General features: G+C 37.3%; 2 protein-coding genes across 5 annotated transcripts in view; one reads left to right on the forward strand and one right to left on the reverse strand.

Annotated features, from left to right (window-relative positions):
• Positions 1 to 6,112, forward strand: part of MXI1 (MAX interactor 1, dimerization protein) — a 96,259-nt gene extending 90,147 nt beyond the window's left edge. For both annotated transcript variants that reach the window (XM_024121573.3, XM_024121574.3), the window contains exon 6: positions 3,562 to 6,112. In XM_024121573.3, coding sequence (XP_023977341.1) covers positions 3,562 to 3,725 — 164 coding nt within the window. In that variant the 3' untranslated portion in view covers positions 3,726 to 6,112. The remainder of the gene's footprint in view (positions 1 to 3,561) is intronic.
• On the reverse strand, positions 10 to 23,406 carry SMNDC1 (survival motor neuron domain containing 1). Of its 3 annotated transcripts, XR_003677394.2 has the most exons (10): positions 23,208 to 23,406; positions 21,898 to 22,017; positions 16,970 to 17,112; positions 16,193 to 16,354; positions 14,146 to 14,299; positions 13,096 to 13,304; positions 8,897 to 8,968; positions 8,100 to 8,241; positions 2,177 to 2,388; positions 10 to 876 (listed from the first exon to the last, which is right to left on the reverse strand). XR_003677394.2 is itself a non-coding variant. In XM_007114741.3 (6 exons), exons 2-6 carry the CDS (start codon positions 22,015 to 22,017, stop codon positions 13,167 to 13,169), a joined length of 717 nt encoding a protein of 238 aa, XP_007114803.1. In that variant the 5' UTR covers positions 23,208 to 23,406; the 3' UTR covers positions 12,056 to 13,166. The 3 variants fall into 3 exon arrangements, 1 of the variants encoding a protein (XP_007114803.1); XR_003677391.2 differs by lacking the exons at positions 10 to 876; positions 2,177 to 2,388 and adding an exon at positions 5,526 to 5,613; XM_007114741.3 differs by lacking the exons at positions 10 to 876; positions 2,177 to 2,388; positions 8,100 to 8,241; positions 8,897 to 8,968 and having other exon boundaries at positions 12,056 to 13,304.
• Positions 23,407 to 24,795: the final 1,389 nt, after the last annotated feature.

The following is a 24,795-nucleotide window of genomic DNA, read 5'->3' on the forward strand; positions in this document are numbered from 1 at the left end:
CTTCTTCGCTAATGAAACACTAGCATCCCTGTATCTGAATTTAGAGAGGGGAGGTTGGGTGGCATTGTATTTGCTTCCTTTTTTGCCAGCACTGAATGTAGCATTCTAGATTTTATGTAGTCACAACATTGTCTAGCAATGCCTGTATGAATTATAGAATTTTTTTTCTTGATTATATGTATATTGAAAATTTTCCACTTTGAAACAATTTTAAAGTTGTAAGTTTTCTGTAGAAAATTGTTGAGTTCTCGTATACCCTTCACCCAGGTTCCCCTAATGTTAATATCTTACGTAACCATAATACAGTTATTGAAACGAGGAAATTAACATTCATGCAATACTATTAATTAATCTATAAACCTTATTCAAATTTCACCACTTTCCCCAATAATGTCCTTTGTCTGATCCAGGATCCAGTGCAGTATCCTACATTGCATTAGATATTTCTTCAGTCTTTCTTTCATGACCATGACACATATGCAGAATATTGGTCATTTTATGCAGTGTTCCTCAATTTGGGTTTGTCTGATGTTTTTTCATTAGATTGAGGTATTATACATTTGGGGGAAGAAATATCACAGAAGTGATGTTGTGCCCTTCTCAATTCATTGTATCAGGAAGATACATTATGTTTATATGTTTTATCACTGGTGATGTTAATTTTTATGTCTATATTTTAAAGTACCGTGCCCTTCATTTCTCTTTACATCTGCCCCAGAACATTTGTCTTTGGCAGAATTAAAGGACAAAAAACAACCAGAAAAGAAATTGTTTGAATCTTACTGATCTGCTCATCTGTAGCTCCCACTACATCAGGCCTCACACCACAATAAAAGATCCCAGAGGTGAACTAGAGCTCACAAGATTTTGAGGATTCTAAAACAAAAAAAGAAAATTTTGTAAAATTTCTTTTGACTTTGTATTATGGACATTTTTAAACATACACAAAAGTAAATAGAGTAATGAACTCTCATGTACCTGTCATCCAGCTTGAACAGCTGTCAACATTTTGTCATTCTTGTTTCACCTGTTCTCTACTACCCTTACTCCCTCACCATTTTTTCTGGAGTTTTTAAAAATCAAATTTCAGGTAACATTATCATTTTGTTCCTAAATACTTCAATATGTATGTTTAATAAATAGGACTTTAAAAATATATATAATACTATTATAATATCCCACAAAATTAATAAAATCAGATAGTCCTATTTAGTGTCATCTAATACCTAGTCTCTGATGGACTTTCTCAAAAATGGCATCTTACCATTGGTATGTTTGAATTAGAATCCAAACAAAGTCTACATTACATTTGTTTGTACCTTTTAAGGTACAGTTGGCCCTTGAACAACACAAGTTTGAACTGCACAGGTGCACTTATGTGTGGATATATTTCAATAAATATGTGCTACAGCACTTACATGATCCATGATTGGTTGAATCTGCAGATAGGGAGGGCTGACTGTAACGCTAGACTCAGATTTTTGACTGTGTGGAGAGTTGGCATCCCTAACCCCCTGAGTTGTTCAAGGGTCAACTGTACTTCTAATCTATAATAGTTTTCCCTTTCCCACTTTTTTTTTTTCCAATGCCAATTATTTCTTGTCGAACCTGGGAAACCGGGCCATTTTTCTTATAGAGTTTCCCACATTCTAGATTTGGCTGAATGAATCCTCATGGTGTCATTTAACATGTTCTGTCCCTCATATTTCTTGTAAACTGGTTGGTAGATCTAGGGGCATGATTAAATTCATGTTCTTTTTTGAGGCAAGAATACTTCATGGGTGGTGCTGTGTACTTCCTGTTGCATCAGTGTTATTTTTGATTGTCCCATGATAGTGATAGCATTGGTCAGTGGGTTCAGGTGATGTCATCTTTTATGCAGATGTATCAACCTTTCACTTAATAGTTTTAACAGTCATTGATGATTGTTGCTCAATCACTATTTCATTAGGTGTTACAAAATAGTGATTTTCTAATTCTATCATTCTTCTTGTGTTTATTAACTTTTTCTTCTTTAAAGAAGAACATTTCCTCATCAACTTTTTTAGTTACCCTCAAATAACCAAAAAGTGGGTACCTCCTTGTACCCACCCCACCTCCAAATTGCAGAGAGAAGGTATGTTTTCATCATTACAGTTCTCATTTTTTTAGTATTCCCAAAGTGCAAGTACCTTACCAAGTACCATTCTTGTTCTTCTCTGGCAGCTCTCTTTCCCAGAGTTACAGGGACTTTCTTAGTAACATCTCTAGTCCATTTGGCTGCAACAGTCTCTCATTTTATTTTGTTTTAATTGAGTTCAGCATGCTCTGTTGGATAGGGTGTCTTGATTTTGTTTCCCAAATGTAGGTTGGATGAGTGTTCTGTGATACTGGGAAACACTAAATAGCCTGTGAAGCATTATGGATATGAAACAAATAGTTATGAATTCATAGGATTATTTGTACAGCTTGTTTGGACAACTGCCTGCATTTTAAAAACAGATTGCTAAAACTTTTTGAAGCAACAAGCCCTTTTGAAAATTATGCTCTTTAAAATAACTTACTTTGTCTTCTTGCGCTCAGCTAGAATCTATGTTTCCTAAAGTGATTGTGTGATCAGTGTGAACAGCTAAAATCAGTGCCAAATATGAAACATCAGGCTTTGAGTTTGTTTTAAGAGAATTGAAGAATATTGAGTTCATCCTGTCTGTTATGGGAGAAAATGGTCTTTCAACTGCCTTTAAAAAAAATGTGTAGTGCTTTTTATATATTATTGGTGATTGTATATGTAGTATTTAACAATTAAAATATCTGTACATAGCTGGGTTATATATGTATTTAGATTTTTTTATCATGTTTGGCTTTTGAAGTAAAGTTAAATACCACCAGTATTAAAATTAAATGCCTTTACTGTAATCTTTACTATAGATCTCACTATAATCCAGAGACTTTTAAGCCTCATGCCCTCATTTCAAGCTATATTTGATGCAAGAGAATTTAAACGAAGACAAATCTCTCAGAGTCCACTTTATAATGACTGGCTAATTTTGGTTACTGAATAGTCAGAGATCTTTATGATGAATCCTAGAAGTCTATAGAACTATCTGTAAAATAATACCACCAACGGCCCGGATGAATACATTTTCTAGTTCATCTGTATTCAGTTCATGCTTTTTTCCCCCTTTAAGGCAACTCTGCTTAATAAAGATCACTGAGAATTAGTTTCTAGTTTAATGCAAAACAAATGTTGTTAAACCACTTGGGGTTGGGATCTTTTAATATTAAGCACTAATTCCCAAATAGGTCAAGTGCTTTTGGTGGAAGGTCTAGACGGACTGCTGTCAAAGGCTTTATTAAACTTGCTGCTTAAATTGAGACACCACTGTATACCAGACATTTCCCTTGCAAAATATATACCTGTGTCTCTTAATCTTTGGGTCCTTCTATTCTTCAGAGATCACTGATAATAGCTTGTATAACAGTTTATACTACAAAAAGTAATTTCTTTTCCTCATGCCCCCCTGTTCTTGAAGGCGCACGTATACTAGATTACTAACGTTCTTCCTTTTTTCCTTTTGGCAGAGGAGATTGAAGTGGATGTTGAAAGCACAGAGTTCTCCCATGGAGAAGTGGACAATATCAGTACCACCAGCATCAGTGACATTGATGACCACAGCAGCCTGCAGAGTATTGGGAGTGACGAGGGTTACTCCAGTGCCAGTGTCAAACTTTCGTTCACTTCCTAGAACCCAGCATGACATAACAGTGCAGGGCAAGATATTCACTGGGCCAGTTCAATCCAAACAATCTCTTAAATTGGGTTCATGATGCAGTCTCCTCTTTAAAGCTAAACAAAACTATACTTGAATGGAAGGGTCAGGAGACCTCTATCTAAGCAAATACTTAGCAAAAAGTGGAGCAGAGTCTCCTCAGCAGAACAAATATTCGTAATATTCATATCTGAAAATCAGTTTCTAATGGCAGCAGAAAACGTGTGTGAAATTTTCTCGATTTGATTTAGTTGATTTGAAAGAGGACATTGGAGAGTCCATCCTCTTTTTCTTTTCTAGTTTGCTCATACTACATTGATTGAGTAGACACATTTAAGGATGGGATTATGAATGCTTCTTGAGCTTTTTGGTCCTAAAAACAAAAATCAAACCTATAGTAATGACAAGACAAGATAATCAGGCATTAATCTTGGATAGCTAAAGAACTATTAAAACTCAAGCCTGGGACAGCTTATCATGAAGCCTGTGGATGATCAATTCTTTAAAAAAAAAAAAAAAAAAAAAAAAGCTCATTTCATGCTCTGCAAAAGGAGAGACTCCCATGAAGCCTTTTGAAAGGGATCATCATGCAGCTCAGCTTTCTGTTGGATTCCATGCTAAGCAAGCTAACCTTATCCAGCATTGTTAGCACTAGGGCACCCAACCGCCAGCTCTACAGTCAGCTGCCCTTAGGCCCTTGGGTCTGTGTGCATGACACCCTCTACCACACAGGGCCTGAGTTCGGACCGAGGGGCCAGAAGGAAAAAGCTCCATGTGCCTCTGTGTCTGCGTGGGCCAGAAGAGTTGTGCACACAGATTAACAGGCCAAGGTCTGAGCCATGGCAGCATTTTTATTTCAGATTTTGATAACTGTTTGTATGTGTTGAAAACCAAAATGACATCTTTTTAAAGCTTGTCCATAAAAAACATAGACGTCTTTTATAGTGAAAAACACATGGGAAAAAATCATCTATTTTGATGCAGCATTTGATAATGATAAAACACCTCACACCTCACTCTTTATAGTACACAAAATGAATGAGGTCTGGGCTAAGTAGAAAAAAGGTCAATGCTGTTTTTGTTTTCTTTTAGGATCATTACCTTTTACCATCTTTTAACCATCTGATATCTATAGTAGACGTACTATCATAGTTAACATAGTTAAGTTCGGCACTTGTCTCATTTTAACGTAAAGATTTGCTTCCGTTCTCCTGCAGGCAGTCTCTGTCCCTCCCAGTCCCGTTGTGCAGGTGCTATTGTTGCTCTTGTCAATATTTTCAGAAATGTTATTTTCAGTGAAATTCTAGCCTGCACTTTGATGTTGTGTGTTCCCTTTTTGTGTTTCAAACTCCCAGGTTCTCCCCTGGCCCTCTCCCTTACCCCAGGAAGCCTTGGAGACCTTACCCTGGCTCTTTGGACTTTGTATACTTTAAATAATTTAACTACCCTTAATTACTTAAAAAAAAAAAAGCTTTATGATTTTCATAACTTATTGCCGATTTTAATGGGTTAATTTCAGTCCTGTAGTTTTATTTTGTTTAGATAGGGCTGGGCAAGGAAAAAGAAAATAAAGACAACCATATTTAGCAGTGCAGTTGAGTTGTGTGTGTAATGTTAGACCATCTTTTGTAAGTAGCACTTTTAACAGCTCTCACTGCTTCTATATATGAAGTGAACCATCTTGGTCATACACAAGGCCTCATCATATACTTACGTGTTCTTGTGCTCTTCCCGTGCCTCCAAAAATATTTTGTCCTTGATTGTGGTATGTTTGACTGGAAGAAATTCTTTGAAGTAGATGTGTGAAAAACTGCATGCCTTTAGAAAGCCCATTATTAGAACTTGCTACTTCAGGTGCTGGGGACTTAATGAAAAACATGATAAAAGAAACTCATTTCTGTGGCCCAGGTAAATTATTTCTGGTTTCATTTATAATTACTCCTGGCCAAGTCAAAATGTTGCTCTGTATGTTTGCTTATTTTTGACTTTCCCAAGGGAGACAGTTTGAAGACTCTGGTAACTACCATGGAAAATAAATGGAAGCCAGTGACAGAGCTTCCATTTTGTAATTCCCATGGCATTCTCTTGCATCACTTGCCGAGGGCTGGAATTCGGGACTTCATTTAGGTGAACTTGAGGTGCTGCAATTTTGTTGTATATGTACAGGATGGTGGGCTGGGAAGCCTTTGTCACGAACCTACAGTACCTATTTCAACTGCCCCCTAAATTACTCCTTCCCTGAATTTGTTTTCCTTGGGGGAGGGGGATGGAGTGTATGATGAATAAGTATTAATTTTTTTTAAAGACAAATGGACTTTGAAGATACAAAAAGTTAACTGCAAGAAATAAAAATTGTGAATGAAGAACACACGAGTGCTTTTTGTACCGCCCTTCTCTATGAAGGAAAAATGAATGAGCATCCATATCTTGAGAGGCAACTATCTCCTTAAATGTCTGTTTATACCACTTCAGTGGTCTGAATTAATGGCAGTTTAAATCATCGCCATTTCCTGTTCAGTAATTTACAACAGGTGCCTTCTTGACTGATAATTCCACATAACCTAACTACAGATGGTTTAATGTACCCAATAATCTTAATTTCTTCAGGTAGGACACAAAGCCATTTGTCATTCTAATTATCTGTTCTCCAAATAACTTTTTAGGGCATCCCTTTGACTCTACTATTATTATTGAAATTGAAAACCAATCTGGAAGTTCCCATTTAGTCCTTACTAACCTGAGTTTACACTGCCCCCTATGTAAAATGTCTGAGTGATCTATTAATAGGTACAGGTAAATCCTATTTCTGTGCATATTATTACCAAAGACGATTGTGATGAAGTCATTGCGACTCTAGTTTCTGATTAGAATAGGTATGAGAAACTCCAGCAGAAATGCCTTTTCTAGGGCCATAACAATGACAGTTTTTAGCATTATGAAGGGATTTTTAAAAGGCAATGAGGATTGTTCAGGCAAGGCTCCTAACCTGAAGCCACACTGCATCCTGGGTCATTTCTCACAAGGAAATGGTTTACCCTTTCGGGGAAGGGTTTTTTTGAGGGTTTGTTTTCTTCCACTTGAAGAAGCAACTAGCTGCCCTTTTTATTATCCTTCCACCTCAAAAATTCCACACTCCCTTCCAAAAAGAGCATAATAGGGGAAGAACAAGGGTCTTGGTTACATTTAAATAGCAGTTCTAACATTCGCTAAGGACCCTGGGCAAGATACTAAATTTCTTCATGGAGACTTGTTTCCTCCTGGAAAGTTGAAATACTACCTCTACTTTGAAAGATTGTTAAGGGTTAAAACTGATATATGTAGACTGAGCAAACTGATGAGGATGATTATAATTTTTGACTTTGTTTGAATAAAAAAAAAAATTACAAAAGCGGACACATGTGGATCCACGCCACCCCCACAGCCCAGGAGCATGTAGCGCCAGAAGGAAATTAACAGGTGTTATACTTCTCTACTTCCTCTGATGAATGCAGCCTTCTAATCTCTTCATCCTTAATCTTGAATTTTAGTTATTCTGACTCTGGGTCTTGCAGAATAAGACTATTAATAAAATGGTTCATTTTCACAAAATTCTGTGGCAGGTTATACATTGTAAGTAAATTTTGACATCCTATAGACATTTTTAAATAAAGGCTTTATAAGATTCATGTATCATTGGTTTTAGTGATTACCTGGTCTTCCTAAAAAAAGGAAAGGACTTGAGCTTGAGTATGTTACACACTGATAGTAACCATTGCATGCTAGAGTGTCCTAGTTAATATTTTAGTGCTGGCCTCACCATGAAGAAAAATCTTATTGGCCTAGGTACCAGATCCACCAGGAAAGTAGTTTTCTTTTGGAATACATCTGATTCTTGTAAATAATAAGTGTAGTTCAAAATAGATGTACTGGCTGACAGCTTCAGTTGTTTGTTTTACTTTTCTATATACTAATTATTAGGGGAAATAGCTTAAATGAAGCTCTTCTAAAGTACTGCCAACTTCCTATAATTTTGGAATATTTTCTATTTTTTCAAGCTCTTAGCTATGGAAAAATGCTTTTACTCTTTACTAGTAGGACAATAATTGGGATATTTTAGATTTTCACACCAGGGCACAGAATAGCATTGTAAAAACATAAAAGCCATAAAATATCTCTAAAATGTATATAAGAAATACAAATTTAAGAAGTCAGTTGTTTCTAAATTAGCAGCTTCATCACACTCACTCTGAAAGCTAGGTCAACTAAACCTGACAGGGCTTTTGGAGGGAAAAATTCTGAGCAAAAGAACCAAAGGGATACTTACTCCTCCTTCCTGCATACTTCTGAGCAATTAACAATTGGGACAATTACCATCTATTAAAGACCAGCCTAGCTACTGATCTCAGGCTTCAACTCTAGTTTTCCCAGGATGTAGAGTCAAGTGTTTCCTCCAAGCCTGAATTCTGTTTCTTTGGTCATAAATTCACTGCATCTTGCTAAAGTGAGTACAGGGCTTGAAAGGAGAAAAAACAAAAGCACATCAGTTTCACCAAAAAAGAAAAATCATGAGCCAGCAAAATAACCATGATTTTTGTGTGAAGTAGCTCTTCACACAAAAAACAAACCTTTTCTCCCAATGAGAATAACCATAGCTTCTTTAGCTGTGCTCTTAAAAAAAACTAACTGGGGAAACAAGTTACAATTTTAATAATTCCAGTAACAAGTCCGTACTGGTTTTGTAAAAATGAACTGGTAAGGTGCTTGGTGGAAGTAAATTGCCAGTTTTTATTTCTGGGAACTAAAAGATGACAAGTAGCCATAATTTGATATTTTTAGTTAGTTCAGCTGTCAGCTAACCCAAGCCCAGCATCATTCTCAGATCTGCTTTTCCCCACCCAAGGCCACAAAAGAACCTTTATATACTTAAGCTGAATGGCAGAAAAGGCAAGTGACGACCCTCACAGAAATCTAACACCTTCATCTGTTTTGTTTTACTACTTTTGGCTAGGCCAAAACAAATTCTTAGAATGTCAATATTATTGGTTTGTGAACCTCTTGAGATGTTTCTTAAGAATACATCTATACCCATCTATACAGGTACGCTTTTTAAAAAAATCATAGTATAGGGGGAATCAATAGCTTTGGTTTTGTTTAAACTATGGCATTACCTGTTATTTTACCTGCTATGCTTTTCCTCTCCACTGCAGTAAAACTTCAGTTTAACTTGCAACTCAAAAATCCTAGATATAAAGAATGTTTACATTTACTGTTGAACTTGTAAATTACCATTTATACTAACTGGTTGTTTCATAGTTTAATACAAATACTTAATACAATTCAGCACGTTTATTGAACTCTCCAAATATTTTAACAAATACAAAACCTTGTTGGGTTTAATACATTTTCTTCCTCCTTTTATATCTCAGTTAATACCCAGTTGAGGCAAAAAGCCAAATCAATACTCTAATACTTCGCTTAATTTGCAAGTGGTATTTTTCACCTTATATAATCACAATCTACAGACACCACACAACTGACAAAACTGAGTTTCCTTTGTCACCTCATGGTTTTCCCTTGCTATTTTAAAGGCAGACACAGCATTAAAACTGCATTGTAATGGAAACACACACGTGCATGCACATGCACATCCTTTGTTGTGAAAAAACAAGTATTTAAAAAAATGAGTTGTTACATTAAATGGATGCATTTTCACTCTGGTTTGATGCCTAAGTCTTCATAATTGGGCTCAGAAAACTGCCACACATAAATTTTTTCCTTCATTTCAAAAATCCAACCGTTTTCACATTTAACCTTAAACATGGTGTTCAGCCAGGGATGCACATCAGAATCACCTGTGTGGTGTCTGTCAAAAAACACATACCTTGGCCTGGATAGGCCTGGGGTAGGACCCAGATCCAAGAATCCCTCATTCATTCTAATCAAGAATTACGAGTGGGGCTTCCCTGGTGGCACAGTGGTTGAGAATCCACCTGCCAGTGCAGGGGACACGGGTTCGATCCCTGGTCCAGGCAGATCCCACGTACCGCAGAGCAGCTAAGCCCATGCACCACAACTACTGAGCTTGCGCTCTAGAGCCCGTGAGCCACAACTACTGAGACCACATGCCACAACAGCTAAGCCCATGCGCCACAACTACTGAGCCTGCGCTCTAGAGCCCGCGAGCCACAACCACTGAGTACACGTGCCACAACTACTGCCACAACCACCGAGTACACGTGCCACATACTGAAGCCCGTGTGCCTAGAGAGCCCGCGCTCCACAACGAGAAGCCACTGCAATGAGAAGCCCGTGCACCGCAACGAAGAGTAGCCCCAGCTCACCCCAACTAGAGAAAGCCCGCGTGCAGCAACCAAGACCCAACGCAGCCAAAAATAAAAATAAAATTAAAATAAAAAAATTTTTTTATTAGGAGTGTAACCCCCTTCCCACTAAGAAACAAACCCTAAAATATTCTAATACAAAAATTTAAACCTCTACCAGGATTACTTAATATGTCTTAGAACTTTGGTAATTTGGTAACATTTCAGTAACACATTTATAAGCAATAGTATTATTTCCATTATAATGTAAATTGTTATTCAAATTAAGGAAAAAAGATCAGATAGTCACCATTAGCTCTGCACAGTAGTAGCAAACACTTCTATCTATAGTGCTTACAACATACCAGGTACTCTACTAAACACTTCACACATATTAACTCACTCATCCTTACCACCTAATGAAATGTATTAATTTAATTCTACAGCTGAGAAAACTGAGGCAGAGAATTATGCATACAAATAATAAATGAGGGAGCCAGCATTCAAACACAGCAGTCGGGCTCCAGAGTCCTTGCTCTTCCAATATGACTTTTCTACATGTTAATTAAAACACTGTTATCTGTGATATTAAAATTAAAATTTTAAATCGTTTGTTTTGGGGGTGTTAGGACTGTTCTTTCCTTGAAAGAGTCAATAACAAAGTCAAATGTCAAGTTTTGAGAAAAGACAAATGCAACCACAGCCACGTGGGGGCCATCAAGTATGGTTCAGTCTGTCCGTTTCAGAGCTTCACGTCTCCTTTCTTGACAAGAGGGTTACCTCTACATTAAATTTTAATAACAAACCTTCAGAGACCAAGCATCATATTTGATTTTAGAATATTGAGAGCTTAACCACCTGCATTTGTAAAATACCATTGGTATCACGCTCATTAAGCATTTCGTCCCCCCAGGATTCCTAATTTTTAAGTTTAGTCCAGAGACACTATCATCATCCTGACAACAGGACTTTACAAAGGACCACATCTAGGTCTTCGACACACAGGCTCTTGACTTCATGCTATATATGCCTATTTGTTAAAAAAATGTTTTCTGCAACAGTCACTTTTTTTTTCCCCTTTTCTCTCCTTCTGCAAAGCCCTCCAGGAAAATTAATGTGCAGAAAGGAAGGCCCATAGAGTCAAAGAAAGGAGGCACGAGTCTCAACACAAGTCTTGCCTACACAAACACCAGATGAACTATTACTCCAGCAAACATACCAAGATAATCTCACCAAAAACCACTTTGCATGGCCACAGAGTTATACCTAATTTCTTTCCAGTGCTTTTAAATTACTAGGGTTCCCTTGCAATCTTTAAGGATACCATTGATTTAAAGTTTGTTATACTGGTAACAAGAACATTAGTATATTTAGAAGTTTTTTGGGCTAAGTAGCTCCTTTTCTACTGTAATTTGTGCCTTGTATTGAAAAACTACTTCACGTTTCATTCTGTCCTATGTGCTCTACCCTTTGGCCATAAACTATAGGGAAAGAAACCAAAAAACAACAGTGATCTCCTGGGTTGGGAGGGAGATGGAGACATGAGGAATTCTCTCTCTCATCACTGTCCTCCTGAAAGTTTCAATTTACCAGACTTCCCTGGCAGTCCAGTGGTTAAGACTCTGAGCTTCCACTGCAGGGGGCAAGGGTTTGATCCCTGGTCCAGGAACTAAGATCCCACATGCCATGCTGCGTGGCCAAAAACTTTTTTAAAAAGCTTCAATTTACCAAAAAAATTAAAATTCATGAAATAAAAAAATTTTTTCTTAATGAAATAAAAATTATTTTCCCCTTCTACCAAAAATTTACAAACACCCCTATGCAAGCACAACCCTTAAAATAAAACTAGTCCGTCCTTTCCAATTTCTTATGTCCAATATAAGGAGCACATAAGGATTTATCGAAACATTTATTACACACTCAATATTCTTTCCTGTGGAAAGGATGTATGCTTAATCACTATATCAATGCTGGCAGCTAACTTCACCTTTCTGTTAACACACCCTGGAGATTTTAAAAACACTTTATTTAATAAAAGTTAAACATACAAAAACTGAAATTAATACACATCTTAAAAATCACCATCTTCCATTAATAGGAAGACCCTTTTCTACGCATACATTTGGCTTAAACTCAACTCAGGATAATTGTGATGTTCACTTACCAACAAATGTTGACAACTTGATCTAGTTAACAAAAATTACAAACTCAGCTACATGAACATAATATACAGGGAAATTATGGTCAGATTAATGCACAAGAAATACAGTAAATTTTTAATGATGAAACATTCGGTACTCTTGTTCATTAATTTAGCCTTGTTTTTTTACAAAAATAGTATCTACATTGTATACAGGGCTATACATCAGCTTTTTGTTTTCTCATATAAACATTACACATCCAAAAAATGGTACCACTACCATAAGTGAAAATCAACACAGGAGGAAAGCAAAAGTACAAAAAACAAAAAAAACATTAGAAAAGGTAGCTGGTCCTAAACATGGTTTCTTACATAAAACTAAAATTCAATGAAAAGAATACAGAGCTGGATCAATTTTAGAGATGGCCTAATAGGCTTAGGAAACGAGTTGAGAAAAACCTCAAAAAAAACTCTGCCATTTACAAATTAACCTACTTTTAGGTTAACTGGGCAACAGCTAAGTTTAAGCTGAAGATTTTAAAAAAATGAAGAAAAGTTCTCTTTAGCAGGTTGGTATTTTGCCTTGATGTTCCAGTGAATTGCTAAAATATGTGGCAAGTTCAAAGCATATGAAAATTCCCAGTTAGAACCTTACAAAACGTATATGCCATCCATTAAGTGGGGGCCTGGTACTAGGAAGATCAATAATTCATCTAAGTGCTGTATTTACTCAGCATCTATCTAGAAAAGTTGCTTTATCCAACAAACTTTGCGGAAACTGGTAGTAGTGATGAAAAAAGTTTAAATGAATAGCAGTTATCAAATACAATTTCTTCAAGTTTCATTCTACTGAAGTCAAACAATGACAACAATGGTATCTTCCTTACTCGTCTAACAAATAATTTACCTTTAGAAAAATATAAGGATAAAAAGGTAAATGTAAAGCCCTGCAGAGATGAAATCCAACAGTTTTTCTGATTATTGAGGCATCAAATGCCTAACATTGTATTTAGAGGTATCTTGATACTGTGTCATAGGTTTATCAGCAATTCCACAAGTTCCTACTCCAACTTTGCCAGTTACACTCTCAGGTGAAGCAAAAATACTCCTCTTTACCTAGGAGAAATGAAACAAACAATTCTTGATTAGTTCTGGAAAAAGTAAAATTCCAAAATACACCTATAAGGAAAAGTACCTCAAGGGAACCTGAGTGTTCATAAAACCCACTAGTGATACCCAACGTAAGGCATGTTAACAAATCAGGTAGGGTTCAATACACTCTAAGCAGTATGTAAGACAGCAAATAATTTTTCAAATTTTAGTTTATAAAAGAAAATCAGGGATTTCCCTGGTGGTGCAGTGGCTGGGAATCCACCTGCCAATGCAGGGGACACGGGTTCACGCCCTAGTCCAGGAGGATCCCACATGCCACGGAGCAACTAAGCCCATGCGCCACAACTACTGAGCCCGCACTCTAGAGCCTGCGAGCCACAACAACTGAGCCCATGTGCCACAACTACTGAAGCCCGTGCGCCTAGAGCCCGTGCTCTACAACAAGAGAAGCCACTGCAATGAGAAGCCTGCCTGCCGCAACAAACAGTAGCCCCCATTCACCACAACTAGAGAAAGCACGTGTGCAGCGATGAACACCCAACACATCCAAAAATAAATAAATAAAATAAATTTATTTTTTAAAAAATTTTAAAAAAATAAAAGGAAATAACCTAGATCTTTTGTAATTCCTGGTATAAACTCATTCATAGTGCTTCCACTGCAGAGACAGTGGCTAATGGAGATATTTTTTTCAGTAAGTCAAAATGAAGATTAAAGAGGATTCTGAATTCAAGATCCAGTTACTATTTCGTTAAATCTATGAACCTCCTTTTTCATTTTAAAGTTATTTTAATGACAGTTGCACTTTGCAAATTTACAAAGTATGATGAAAGGATTTACTAACCTGGCCTTTTTTGTTTTTAGAATAGGCTCTGTTGTTGAACTGCTGCCATTTCACCTTCTGGTCCTCTCTTTCTTGTTCAAGTTCTTTTATTCTCTGTGCTTTTTTCAAAGCTTTCTTCTTTTTATATTCACGCTGCTGGGCAATCATTTCTTTTCTGCGTGGACAGAACAGGTAAATGTCAACTCTTAAAATTTAAAAGATGACTTCCTTAGAGATATTTAGCAGTGCAACCACTGCCCCCCGCCAAAGAAAATCCAAAACCTAATGAACTTACACATTCTTCACCCCACGAATAAAAGCTAACATCAATGCCGATCACTCAGGACTACTAAGAAATAAATGTTATTTGAAATATACAGTATCCTTGGAAGCTTCTGAACGCAAGTGTAGTAATCTATTATCCATTTAAATCAAACATTTCAACTATGACTTTTAATTTGCCGTTTACATGGCTTTTGCCAGTTGTGTTTTAGGAATAGGATGAGTTTCAACATTAAAAGCTATCTAAACCTGTATCAATTGTTAAATGGGCAGTTAGCAAGTGTGATATGCTGCATTTGGAAAAAATGTATGAAGAGATTCAATGCAGATAAAACTATTTCATGTAGACTGGAAGAGCGCAGCAGTACAAAGGGAAATCATAGCTAACAATTCTTAAAACAAAAACAACTAGGGTTTTCCAATCAGAGCCTAAAGCCCTCTCGATAATTTCTGCTCAGTCTGTTAACAACGACTTCTCACCAAAAGGACGACGAAGAAAGAGGTCTTTAAAAACAAGGCTATATGATCTAGACTCCTGTATCATATTATCACTACTATGAAGTGTGGTTTTTACACAAATATCAAAGACTAAAAATAGAAATGTCATGTTGTTCTACAATCTTTCTGATTGGGATGCTTAAACCAAATTTATTTTAATAGATGATATAATTTTCCCAAATTCAAATATATTTATGTAGCAACTTAAGTTTTGAAAACTCCTGACAAATCCAAAAGATAGCAAATTGTGGCAAATATGCAGAACTGAAAATTGTTCATTCTATCTCTTAAATACCTCTCTAACTATACACGGGTTCATCCTTAACTGCTACTCCCTGGGTTCAGGTCCACGATCATCTTATACCTGGATGACAGCAGTAACTGCCTTCTCTCTGCTGCCAGTAATCATTCGAAAGCTCCAATCTGAACACGCCAGATGCTCTCTACTTGAAATGCATCTGTGGCTTTCAAGCTTTTTATGATCTGGCCTCTGCCTCTCTAACCTCTTCTCTTGTCAAACCACCCACCCTCGAGCCCCAAGTTTTTACCAAAGGAATTTCTTTCTGTTACCTCTAGGTTCCCACCTTGTTTTCTTCTTTAAATGTAAACATTTACTGAGTGAGATCTTACTACATGTCAAGAACTGTGCTACATGTTTTACTCATGCTGTCATTTAATCCTTACAACCCCATAACGGATATACTATTGTCCCTGTTTCACAGATGAGAAAACAGAAGTTAAGCAGCTTGCCCAAGATCATACCTTCTAGTTCATTAACTGGCTAACACCTGTTCTTCTCAACTCTCAGTTTACACATCATTTCCTCAAAGAAATTGGCCCTGACGACTAAAATGCAGTTTAGGTACCTTCTCTTTGTTCCCTAAAAGTACCCGTTATGTTCCCTCCATTACTTTTACACTTTATTATTAAAGTTCTTCTTTAATTACGTGTTTGTTCTTTAGACTATAAACTCAGTCAGGACAAGGCCTAACTAATTTGGTCTTCTTTGCTGCGATGGAACCCAGAACCTGACTTAGTGAAAAGTATCGATATATAGAATCCTCTTAATAATTATTCATTAAATGCATTAAGTGGGAACCAAAATGTCTTCACTTTACCTAGGCATACACATACAGACAATGTTGACCATACACTGCTAATATTCAAAATAATGGTAAACAGTATTATAAGTTTCTTACTCTAGTCTAGCCTGCATGGATTCTGCAGGCACCTCAAGTACCCAAATGGGGAAGATTACATTTAAAATGCTAAAGTCAAAGTCACTTACTTTGACATGGGTTTGTTGCCACTGTCCTCCTTTGCCTTCCTTCCTTCTTCTACAGGCTTGAGGTTCAACAGTGGAGTCACTTCAGCATTGCCATAGCCAGCAAAAGTGATTGCAGCAGTGCCGTTTTCTTCATCTATCTCCTCAATCTCCGCTTCATAACACCTGTAAAGATATCATGGCTGTAAGCAGGTGAGTAAAGGTTTAGCACTCAGCCTACAAGACTTATACTGCAGTGATTCAACTATTCAATGTGTCTAAAATGAAACTCCTATAATCAAATGTCCCTTTGGCAAAGACAATAGTGGCTGGAGTTAGCCATCTGCTTTTAAAAAAGGAAGTCCTAACCAAAATATTGCCAAGGAAGTCTCTTACATGTCTACTATATGTGCTTTAGTCAATCTCTTTTGAGAAAAGATACTTCTTATAGGAATAATTTCAGTGTATGTGCTTCACAAAAGTCTAAGATAAACAACCATTACTCAATTTTCAATTCAAGGAAAAAAGAATTTAGACTATTTTTTAAAAAATATCCATTCATTTTCCTCTACTTTCATGTTTATTTCCTCTAGGATCCAAGCCATTCTTCTGCCCTAAAACTTAACCTAAAGCTAAAAATTAAACTGTATTAATGGTAACCACCCAAGAATCAAATTCGTTCTGTAAGTCATACTGGCTATTATAGAAAGATTAAAATAGGGTAGTTCAAGCTGAATAAAATCACCTTACCATTGTACTTTACTATTTCATGTTATAGTTACAGTTTTTTTCTACACTTACTGTCCATCTTCACTCCAGATTGCCATACACTTGTCTCCTACTTTCCATGAATGAGTGGGCTGAGTAGAAGCAAAATTGTCTGAACTTGCCAACGTTTCAGAAGGTTGAGTTGACAGAAGGTCTTTGGTTAGTTCTATAACTTCCTAAAAAGAAAAAACAAAAACCATTAACATTATTTTTATAATTCACATTGTCAACTACTTTCAACAAGCAAGTTCTTTCAGTTTTTGATAACAGCTCTCATACCACATAGCACTCATTAAGTACTCTACACATATTTATTTGCAGTTCATAACAATACTATGATGTAGATACTGTGATTATCCCCATGTAGAAACTGAGATACAGTATTTTATACACTGGCGCTGGGATGTAAACCCAGGCAGTTGCCTTTCAATTTAATTAACCTCAAATACTAACAGAAATAGGGTAGACTTGAATTTACACCGTACATTTTTAAGCGCCTATTTTAGCTGAAGAGATCTCTCTAAAGATGAGAAACAGTCAACTGTAAGGCACTGACCTAGATTCAAGATCACTTTTCTCTCACATCACTGTCACATGTACGTCGCGCAACTGCACTTTTTACAGGGCACTGCTTGGCAGTGGTATTAACTGCGTGCCAACAGGTGAGCTCCCCCTCAAAAACCCCCAAACACTTGAAGCAGCCTTATTAGTAATAAAAATGTTCCTGCTCATACATATTTCTACCAAAGTACTGTAGATGTATTAAAAAAACAGTAGTTTCTCTATTCATTTATTATAAAACCTATCCCATCTGCGTAAACAAATTACCAAGTCAGATTTAAAATATCCCAATACCTTAATGTTAAGCACATTAGCACAGCTTCATTTAAAAGAAAAAAATAAAATAAATGTAACACACACAGGTAGGCAAAACCTTTCTGTGTGGCAAATATATTTTCTAACTCAAGCTTACACGTACTGACTTTAAAGGTGTTTAGTAGGGTTGGTTAAAAAACTTAAGAAATAGAACAAATTGATAGATTCTGCTACCAATCTGCTATATTTTTACTCTGATGAAGACTCATATTATGCATCACCTTATCTGATTTATTTTAAGAACTTGCATACCTGTTCCTCTGCTGTTGCAAATAAAATACCTTAAACATCACACTGTATGTTCTGAGAGAAAAATTAGCAAAATTACACTCTGTATTGAGTTTCTTCTGGTTCCCATTGAGGTTTTATAATAGTAGTTCTGATTCAATAGCCAAGAAAGTTTAATGTTACTTCTCTCCTAAAGATTTTAAATCTTCCTGGCTATTTCTTAAAAACTTATATTTGAGCCTTAAAAAAAAAAGGATTATTAAAGCCCTTGGAGAAAGATCAGTTTTATTAATTAAAAAATTTTATGAATCAAAAAACTAGAAGACTCAGATTTAAGTTATAAATTCAGTAGATTAACATCTTTAATGAAAGTTTTATTAGGTGCCAAATATACATTCAAATACTTTTTAATAAGACAATCTTTTGCAAATAAGCAAACAACTTCCAAATAAATAGATCATGTACTACACAAAGAAGGAGAGTAAATTACCCAGTCTTGTTTTTAATTTACCACTTTTAGGGCCAAGAATGTAATCCAATAAGCCTGACTCAAGAGCCCATACAATCCCTATCATTAAATAATTCCATTTAACTACTAAAGCACAAACATGAAGTCTGTGTTTGTAGGTCTCAATTTAGAACTCTACTTGTCTTGGGATAAAACATCTCCCCACTATATTTTCATAAGGAAATACATTTTCACCAAAGAAAAGGGTCCTGAAAAGCTGTGCATGTTATAATTTCCAGAGTCCTGCACTGAAATGACACTTTAAAAAATCTGGAGCATTTATCTCTAGTTGTCTTTTTATTTTGCCATGTTTTACATACCCCTCCCAACAACTATGAAGATCCTTCTCAATGTTTTTTTTTTTTTCTTCACATGTGTATATGGACCAAAGTATTAGAGAAAATATTTTATGTATGAGGGAGTTCTTAAAGGTACATACCATTAATTACTTTTCCTCCCCCAAGTCTGAGTTCTGAAACTGCTCCTTCATTGACAGATGGGCAGCAGTTACAGTAATCGGCAATCCCAGGAAGCATCAGATGTTGTGATCTACATATCAGCAGGTCAAAGGGGGTGCACTCAAGCACTCTGCTTACTGAAGGAAGGCGTTTCGGGGATGCAGAGCCACTGTAACATATGAGACAAGTGACTTGACCCCTGCCTCCTTTAGAACCAGTGTATTCAGCAAACAGCCTAATAAATTGACTATTTTTTGTGATTATCAGAGACTGCCTGGGGAGCTAGCCAACTAGCTAGCCTGGATTTTACTAAACCCACTTCTTTTAAGTGAAAAACGAAAGGCAATTAGGACTTTAGTAAATTAATCTGCTGCCTGTTGAGTAACTTTATATGAAAAATAGTACATAAAGAAATAAACATAGAAGGTTTACTGGCAAAATGAGGGTCACTGAAAAAAATGCAGAAAGAATATTTTGCATAAATGAAAGAGCAAACAAATTTTTAACCAGAGTAAGAATATTCCATAAAAGGAACACAAGAAAATAAAGAAGGCCACAAACTCAAGTCATCAGTCTGAACAGATTCTTCAGCAAATATAAAAGGCAGGATTAAATATCAATGGCACAAGGTATATCCCAGAATGCAGAGAAGGAAAAGGATTTTAAAAAAAACAAACACACAAAAAAAACCTATGACAAAATAGAAGCTGTAGCTGTAGTCAATGGAGATAACAATTACTAGATGGAAGCAGACAGCAAAAAACTTTCCAGAATTTTATGTAATCCTAAATGATGCCTTCCACCTTTCAGTAGTTTTCAATTCAAAACAGACCTATTTCTAGTAACCAAAATGATTTTTTTTTCCATGACAGAATAAGAGGAAAAGAATCCAAAATCAGGACTGGTCAGGAAAAACATTCTCTATTATTTCTAACTGAAGTGTTAGAACTTATGCTTCTATATCTGTGCCATCTGATATGGTAGCCACATATAGCTACTTAAATAAAATAAAAAATTCAGCTCTTCGGCCATCCTAGTCTTATTCCAAATATTCGACAGCCACATGTGGGTAGTGGCTATAATATTACACAGCAGATATAGAACATCTCCATCATCACAGAAAGTTCTACTGGACAATGCTTTTCAAAACGGTTACAGAAAACAGGACATTTTACAGATAAATGGCCCCCAGGTCATTATTAACTGAACCCTAAGTAAGCCATTTACCTGGTTACTACAATGCCTACCACAATGGTCTGTCTCGCAATAGTATTTCTACTATGGATCATGTCCTAATAAGACAATTCTGCCCAGGCTCTGACAATTTACTCTGTAAGTACTAAAAAGACCTCATAATAATGTTCTCAGTCTTCACTCCCAACTCCCCCCTCCACCAGTTCCACATATACCCCTCCCTCCTACTGCCCAGGAAGCAATATATACAACATTAGCACATGACATTTTATTTTCTTCAAAGAAAAAAAGCACTGCTTTTAAGTTGGTTTTTTTTTAAAAAAAAAAGAGAGAGAGACAGAGAGATGGGGGCATGCCAGGCTCTCTCCTTGAGGCAAGCAGAAAGTTGGCCTGAGAGTGGGAGAAACTGCCCCCAAAACATCTTTTTCTTATTGACTGGCTCCTTGAAATCCACTGGCCTGATTCCTACGTATTGAAGAGAGGCCCTGGTTTCTGTGTTTTTAGAAAAATAACATACTATTGCAACTTCATGAAAGTCTATCCTATATCCAGAACTTGAACCTGAAAATATTTAACTCATCTTAATTATGCCCAGGTAAGCGCTTTCAGAATCCTGAATCTGGACCCCATTTCACATAAGTTTCATTTGTTTGCAGTTCTAATATCGCTAAAATTTAATAATTTTAACGGGCAAGAGCATGATATAAAGGGAGGGAAAGGATTACTTAGAATGAAGATGATTCAAGTTTTGTTTTGAATCAGTGAACACAGACCATCTAATCAAAACATCTTTTAAAACTTTCCAAAAAATCAGGTTCAGAATTTTAAGTTCACAAATTTGTTAAGATGAAAACTCATACATATTTACAAGTATTATATATGGTATTTTTATTAATCAACCTATTTTTCTGAGAAATAACAGATATTTACTATCATGGCTTTATGTTTGTCTCGAAACCACAGAGCAAGTTTTAAAAAGCAGGTTTCAAATTTACTGCCCTTCCACAACAAAAAGAACAAATTAAGATCTCCTTCTCACAGATGTGGTTTAATTTTAAGTTGCTAACAAGCGTCAAAAACTACATGTAAAACCTAGCCTTAAGTTTAAACATTATGTAACATTTATGCAGAAAACAAGCATCTCTTTAGGTATTTTTATAATGTGTTTTCAACACAAGGCACTAGAGCTAGCTCTGTTACACACACACAGGATCTCTGGCATGCGTGCTCTATTTCATTTTCAAAGAATCTTTTGGCATTAAAAAGAATCTTAATCAGGTTATATTTTCCTCCTTTAATTTTAGTTACCCTTGGAACTAAAATTCCTTTTCCAGATCTTTAAAAACAGAAGTGCTATTCCTTGTAAAGTTGTATGTAGCTCTTTCTCTAGAAAGTCTGACAATGACTTCTAACGTTAACTCTTATTTTTAAAAATTATATGAGCATACAAGGTTGACGTTAACAAAGAACAATGCTTCAATCATTTTGATGTACACAAACCGAGAAAGCAACCCTACTCCCAGAAGCCACGTATGCCTATGTGCATACACACTTGTACACACAAGGGGTGTAAAGGGGTGAAACACTCCCTCCAAATGGTGTTCTGGATACCCACAGATTCTTAACAATAGATCGTTTGTAAAACACAGAAATATTCTTTTCAAGCAATGTAACTGTAAGTGTCCCCTCATACTTACTTGCAAATCTTTCTTTAATTTTAGCAAATCTTCGTTTTCTCCATTTCCAGAGAGTGCAGCTTCAACTTGCTGGAGTTGAGCTTTGTAGCTTGCCAGTTGCTTTGCTAGATCCTCTGACATCTGGAGAAAATAAAAAGAGTAAGGCCATGAAAACAGAACAAAAAAACCCAAACAAACCATTAAAAAAAATTTTCCCTGTCTGCCTGAATCAACCCTAACCAATTTTGCTCCCAACTCATTATTATAATTCACTGCAGCGTAATTTATCACTACTACCTTTACTTTCAATTCAGAGAAAAACTGTGAGCCAAACACAAACTTCAAGTATTCTGATGATTATAAACATGTCAGACAAATTCCATATAGGAACAGAAAACAAGAGGTAAGAGGAAAAAGAAGAATTTCTAATTTTCTTTAAAGTCCTGTAACAGGGAAGGCACTGTGTTAGGCTCAATTAACAGGACTGTTGAACTGTCACCAAAAAAAAAAAAAAAAAAAGGCACTCAACTGTTGAAAGAGTTGAGGCTTCTGATTTTTAAGCACTAAAAAATACTACCAAAACCAATTCCAACTGATTTTGGATTAACTACACAAATAACTCTCCACAAGAGCTATTCGATTAATATGAATGTGTTTAGAAACTCTTATCCAGAGCAAAAAGCCAGTCACTTAAATACTGACGATGCATCTTCTGCAGTAAAAAATACCAGCACAGATACTCTCCTATTTAGGCAATCTAAGGAACGTGGCTTTCACCAAATCTGGCTCATTCTTCTCCCGAAAATAAGATAGGAGAGAATTCTTTCTCGCTTTATTAGCAAACATACAGGGTTTCCGAGGACCCGTCTGTTTTACAATCCCCGTCCAACCACAGCCTGGAGCCTGGAAGGACTCCAAAAGGGTTAGAGCAAGCCAGGCTGCTCCCCCTCGGTCACCCAACACCTCAAAGCCCGCCACAACTTGCTTGACCATTTCAGACCTCGAAATTCAAACAGCTTCCAGGGAAACCGAAAACAGGAACCCAGCGGAGGCCCCCGGAGCCGGAGCCCCACCCGCAAACAGGCTCGGAAGGGCCCGGAGCGTCCTTAAAATGCCAACCCCACCCGCTGGGTTCCCGCGGCTTGCCCAACCCCGTCCGAGGCCGCTCAGGGCTCAACTCTGGGTGGAAGAGGAGGCCGGCGCTCCTGATACTCCGGCCGGCGCCCGGGCCTCTCCAGCGCGGCCCGCTCCTCGGCCTCAGGCCTCCGCTTCAACTAGGGGGAGGCCGAAGCCCGGCGAGGCCTTACTCTCTTCCTCATCGCGTTTGTTACCTTGTGTGAGGCTGGGGGAGTGGCGGCGGGACGGGGTCGCGGCAAAGCAGCCCAGTGGTGGTTGCGACAGCGGCAGCAGCAAGCAAAAGCTCTGCGGCGACAACTAGGCAACTCGGTCCGGAAGAAAAAACCTCACTCAGCGGCGAGCGGGAGAGGACTAAAGCCGGGCACTGGAAGGAGGAATAGAGGAGGCGGGTGAAGTCTCGCGAGAGGTTAAAATCCTCGCAAGACGTCGCTCGACTCACGTGATTCCCCTCTCCCTCTAGGCAGCCGGCCCTTAATCACGTTAGGGAAATAAAGTGGGCGGGGTTTTGTAGGAAGGAAATGACGTACTGGTATGCGCCAGGCGCCGGATGTAGGTTCGTTTTATCTTAGTTCCGGCTCGGAGTGGGGCGTCAGTTGGGTAGTTACTTCAGGGCCGTGTGATGCTGGGTAGTTCTTGAGGTTCCCAGGGTGCTCGGTGGTGGGAGGAACGGGGTTCAGTACAGCATTCATACTACCGGTTGGTTCTCTGAGTGTGGTCCTGGTACCATCAGCCTTGCGTGGTATTTATTTTGTTTACAGTAATTTATAATTTATTGCGAAAATAATTTACTATAAATACGGTTTCTCAACACCCACCTCACACCTTTGAGTGAGAAACTCTGAGGATGGCCTCAGCAACCTGTTTCAACAAGCCTTCTAGGTGATACCAATGTCTGGTTAAGTTTGAGAACCACCGCTTCACAGAATAATAAAAGTCTTAGTGGCAACAAAAAGCTGATTAGATTGTGGCAGAACCTATTCGAGAGTAGATTGGTTTATTTAAAACCTAATTGGACTTCTCGAGGGCGGTGACCCAATCTGTGGAGTCGCCCCAGGAGCCGGAGCTGTCGCGTCCCCGCCTCTTCCACTTCCTGTAGCAAACAATAAAGGCCATGCGTACCGTGAAAAAAGAAAAACCTATTTTGTTAGCACTTACTGGTTTTAATTACGTTATATAGGTTAATACCGCCTGAAAGGGGACGATCTCCAAGTTACAATGTTGAATGATAAGCAGTGGTGTGAATACGTCCACTTATGTTTAAAAAGAAATGCGTGTTAAGTGTGTATGTTTGTAATAATATATACCATTTATGGACGGATGTACGAATGTATGTAGAGATTTGGAGTGGAAGCCATATGTTTTCACTAATAATCCTTTTTTTCCTTTCTTTTAACCATACGTATATAATTTTTTCCAATTAAAAAAAAACTAGTTAAAAAGATAAAGGCCTGAGTCACGAGGAGGCTATGTGAATGCCAGGAAAGAACGTTCCCTGGAGGATTGGGGTTTGTAGCTGGACCCTTAAGAAAGCCCTCTTCTAAGGTGGGTTTGTGATGATTAAGAGTGGCAGTCAGCTTGCAAGAATGGAAAATGCTGCAGAGGGCAGCAGTGTGTAGCTAGAATTAAGAGGAAAGACAAACCAGAGAGGATGTACTTTTCTTTAATATAGTAGAAATCTATTAAAAACACAATGTAGTATTTGACAACTGTTATTTCAATTGTGTATTTTTTAAGAACTAATGCCAGGAGGATCTTCCATGAATATAAAGTAAACTTTAACAA

The sequence above is a fragment of the Physeter macrocephalus genome, chromosome 20, assembly GCF_002837175.3.
Source record: "Physeter macrocephalus isolate SW-GA chromosome 20, ASM283717v5, whole genome shotgun sequence".
In the NCBI taxonomy this organism is placed as follows: domain Eukaryota; kingdom Metazoa; phylum Chordata; class Mammalia; order Artiodactyla; family Physeteridae; genus Physeter; species Physeter macrocephalus.

What these genes read in the sequence shown, in the direction of transcription:
- SMNDC1 (XM_007114741.3), bottom strand. Translation starts at nt 22,017, where the DNA reads ATGTCAGAGGATCTAGCAAAGCAACTGGCAAGCTACAAAGCTCAACTC. An exon ending in GGCAACAAACCCATGTCAAA is followed by an intron (nt 14,300 to 16,192) that starts GTAAGTGACTTT and finishes CTGTCCACGCAG; the next exon opens with AAAAGAAATGATTGCCCAGC. An exon ending in CTAAAAACAAAAAAGGCCAG is followed by an intron (nt 13,305 to 14,145) that starts GTTAGTAAATCC and finishes CATTTCTCCTAG; the next exon opens with GTAAAGAGGAGTATTTTTGC.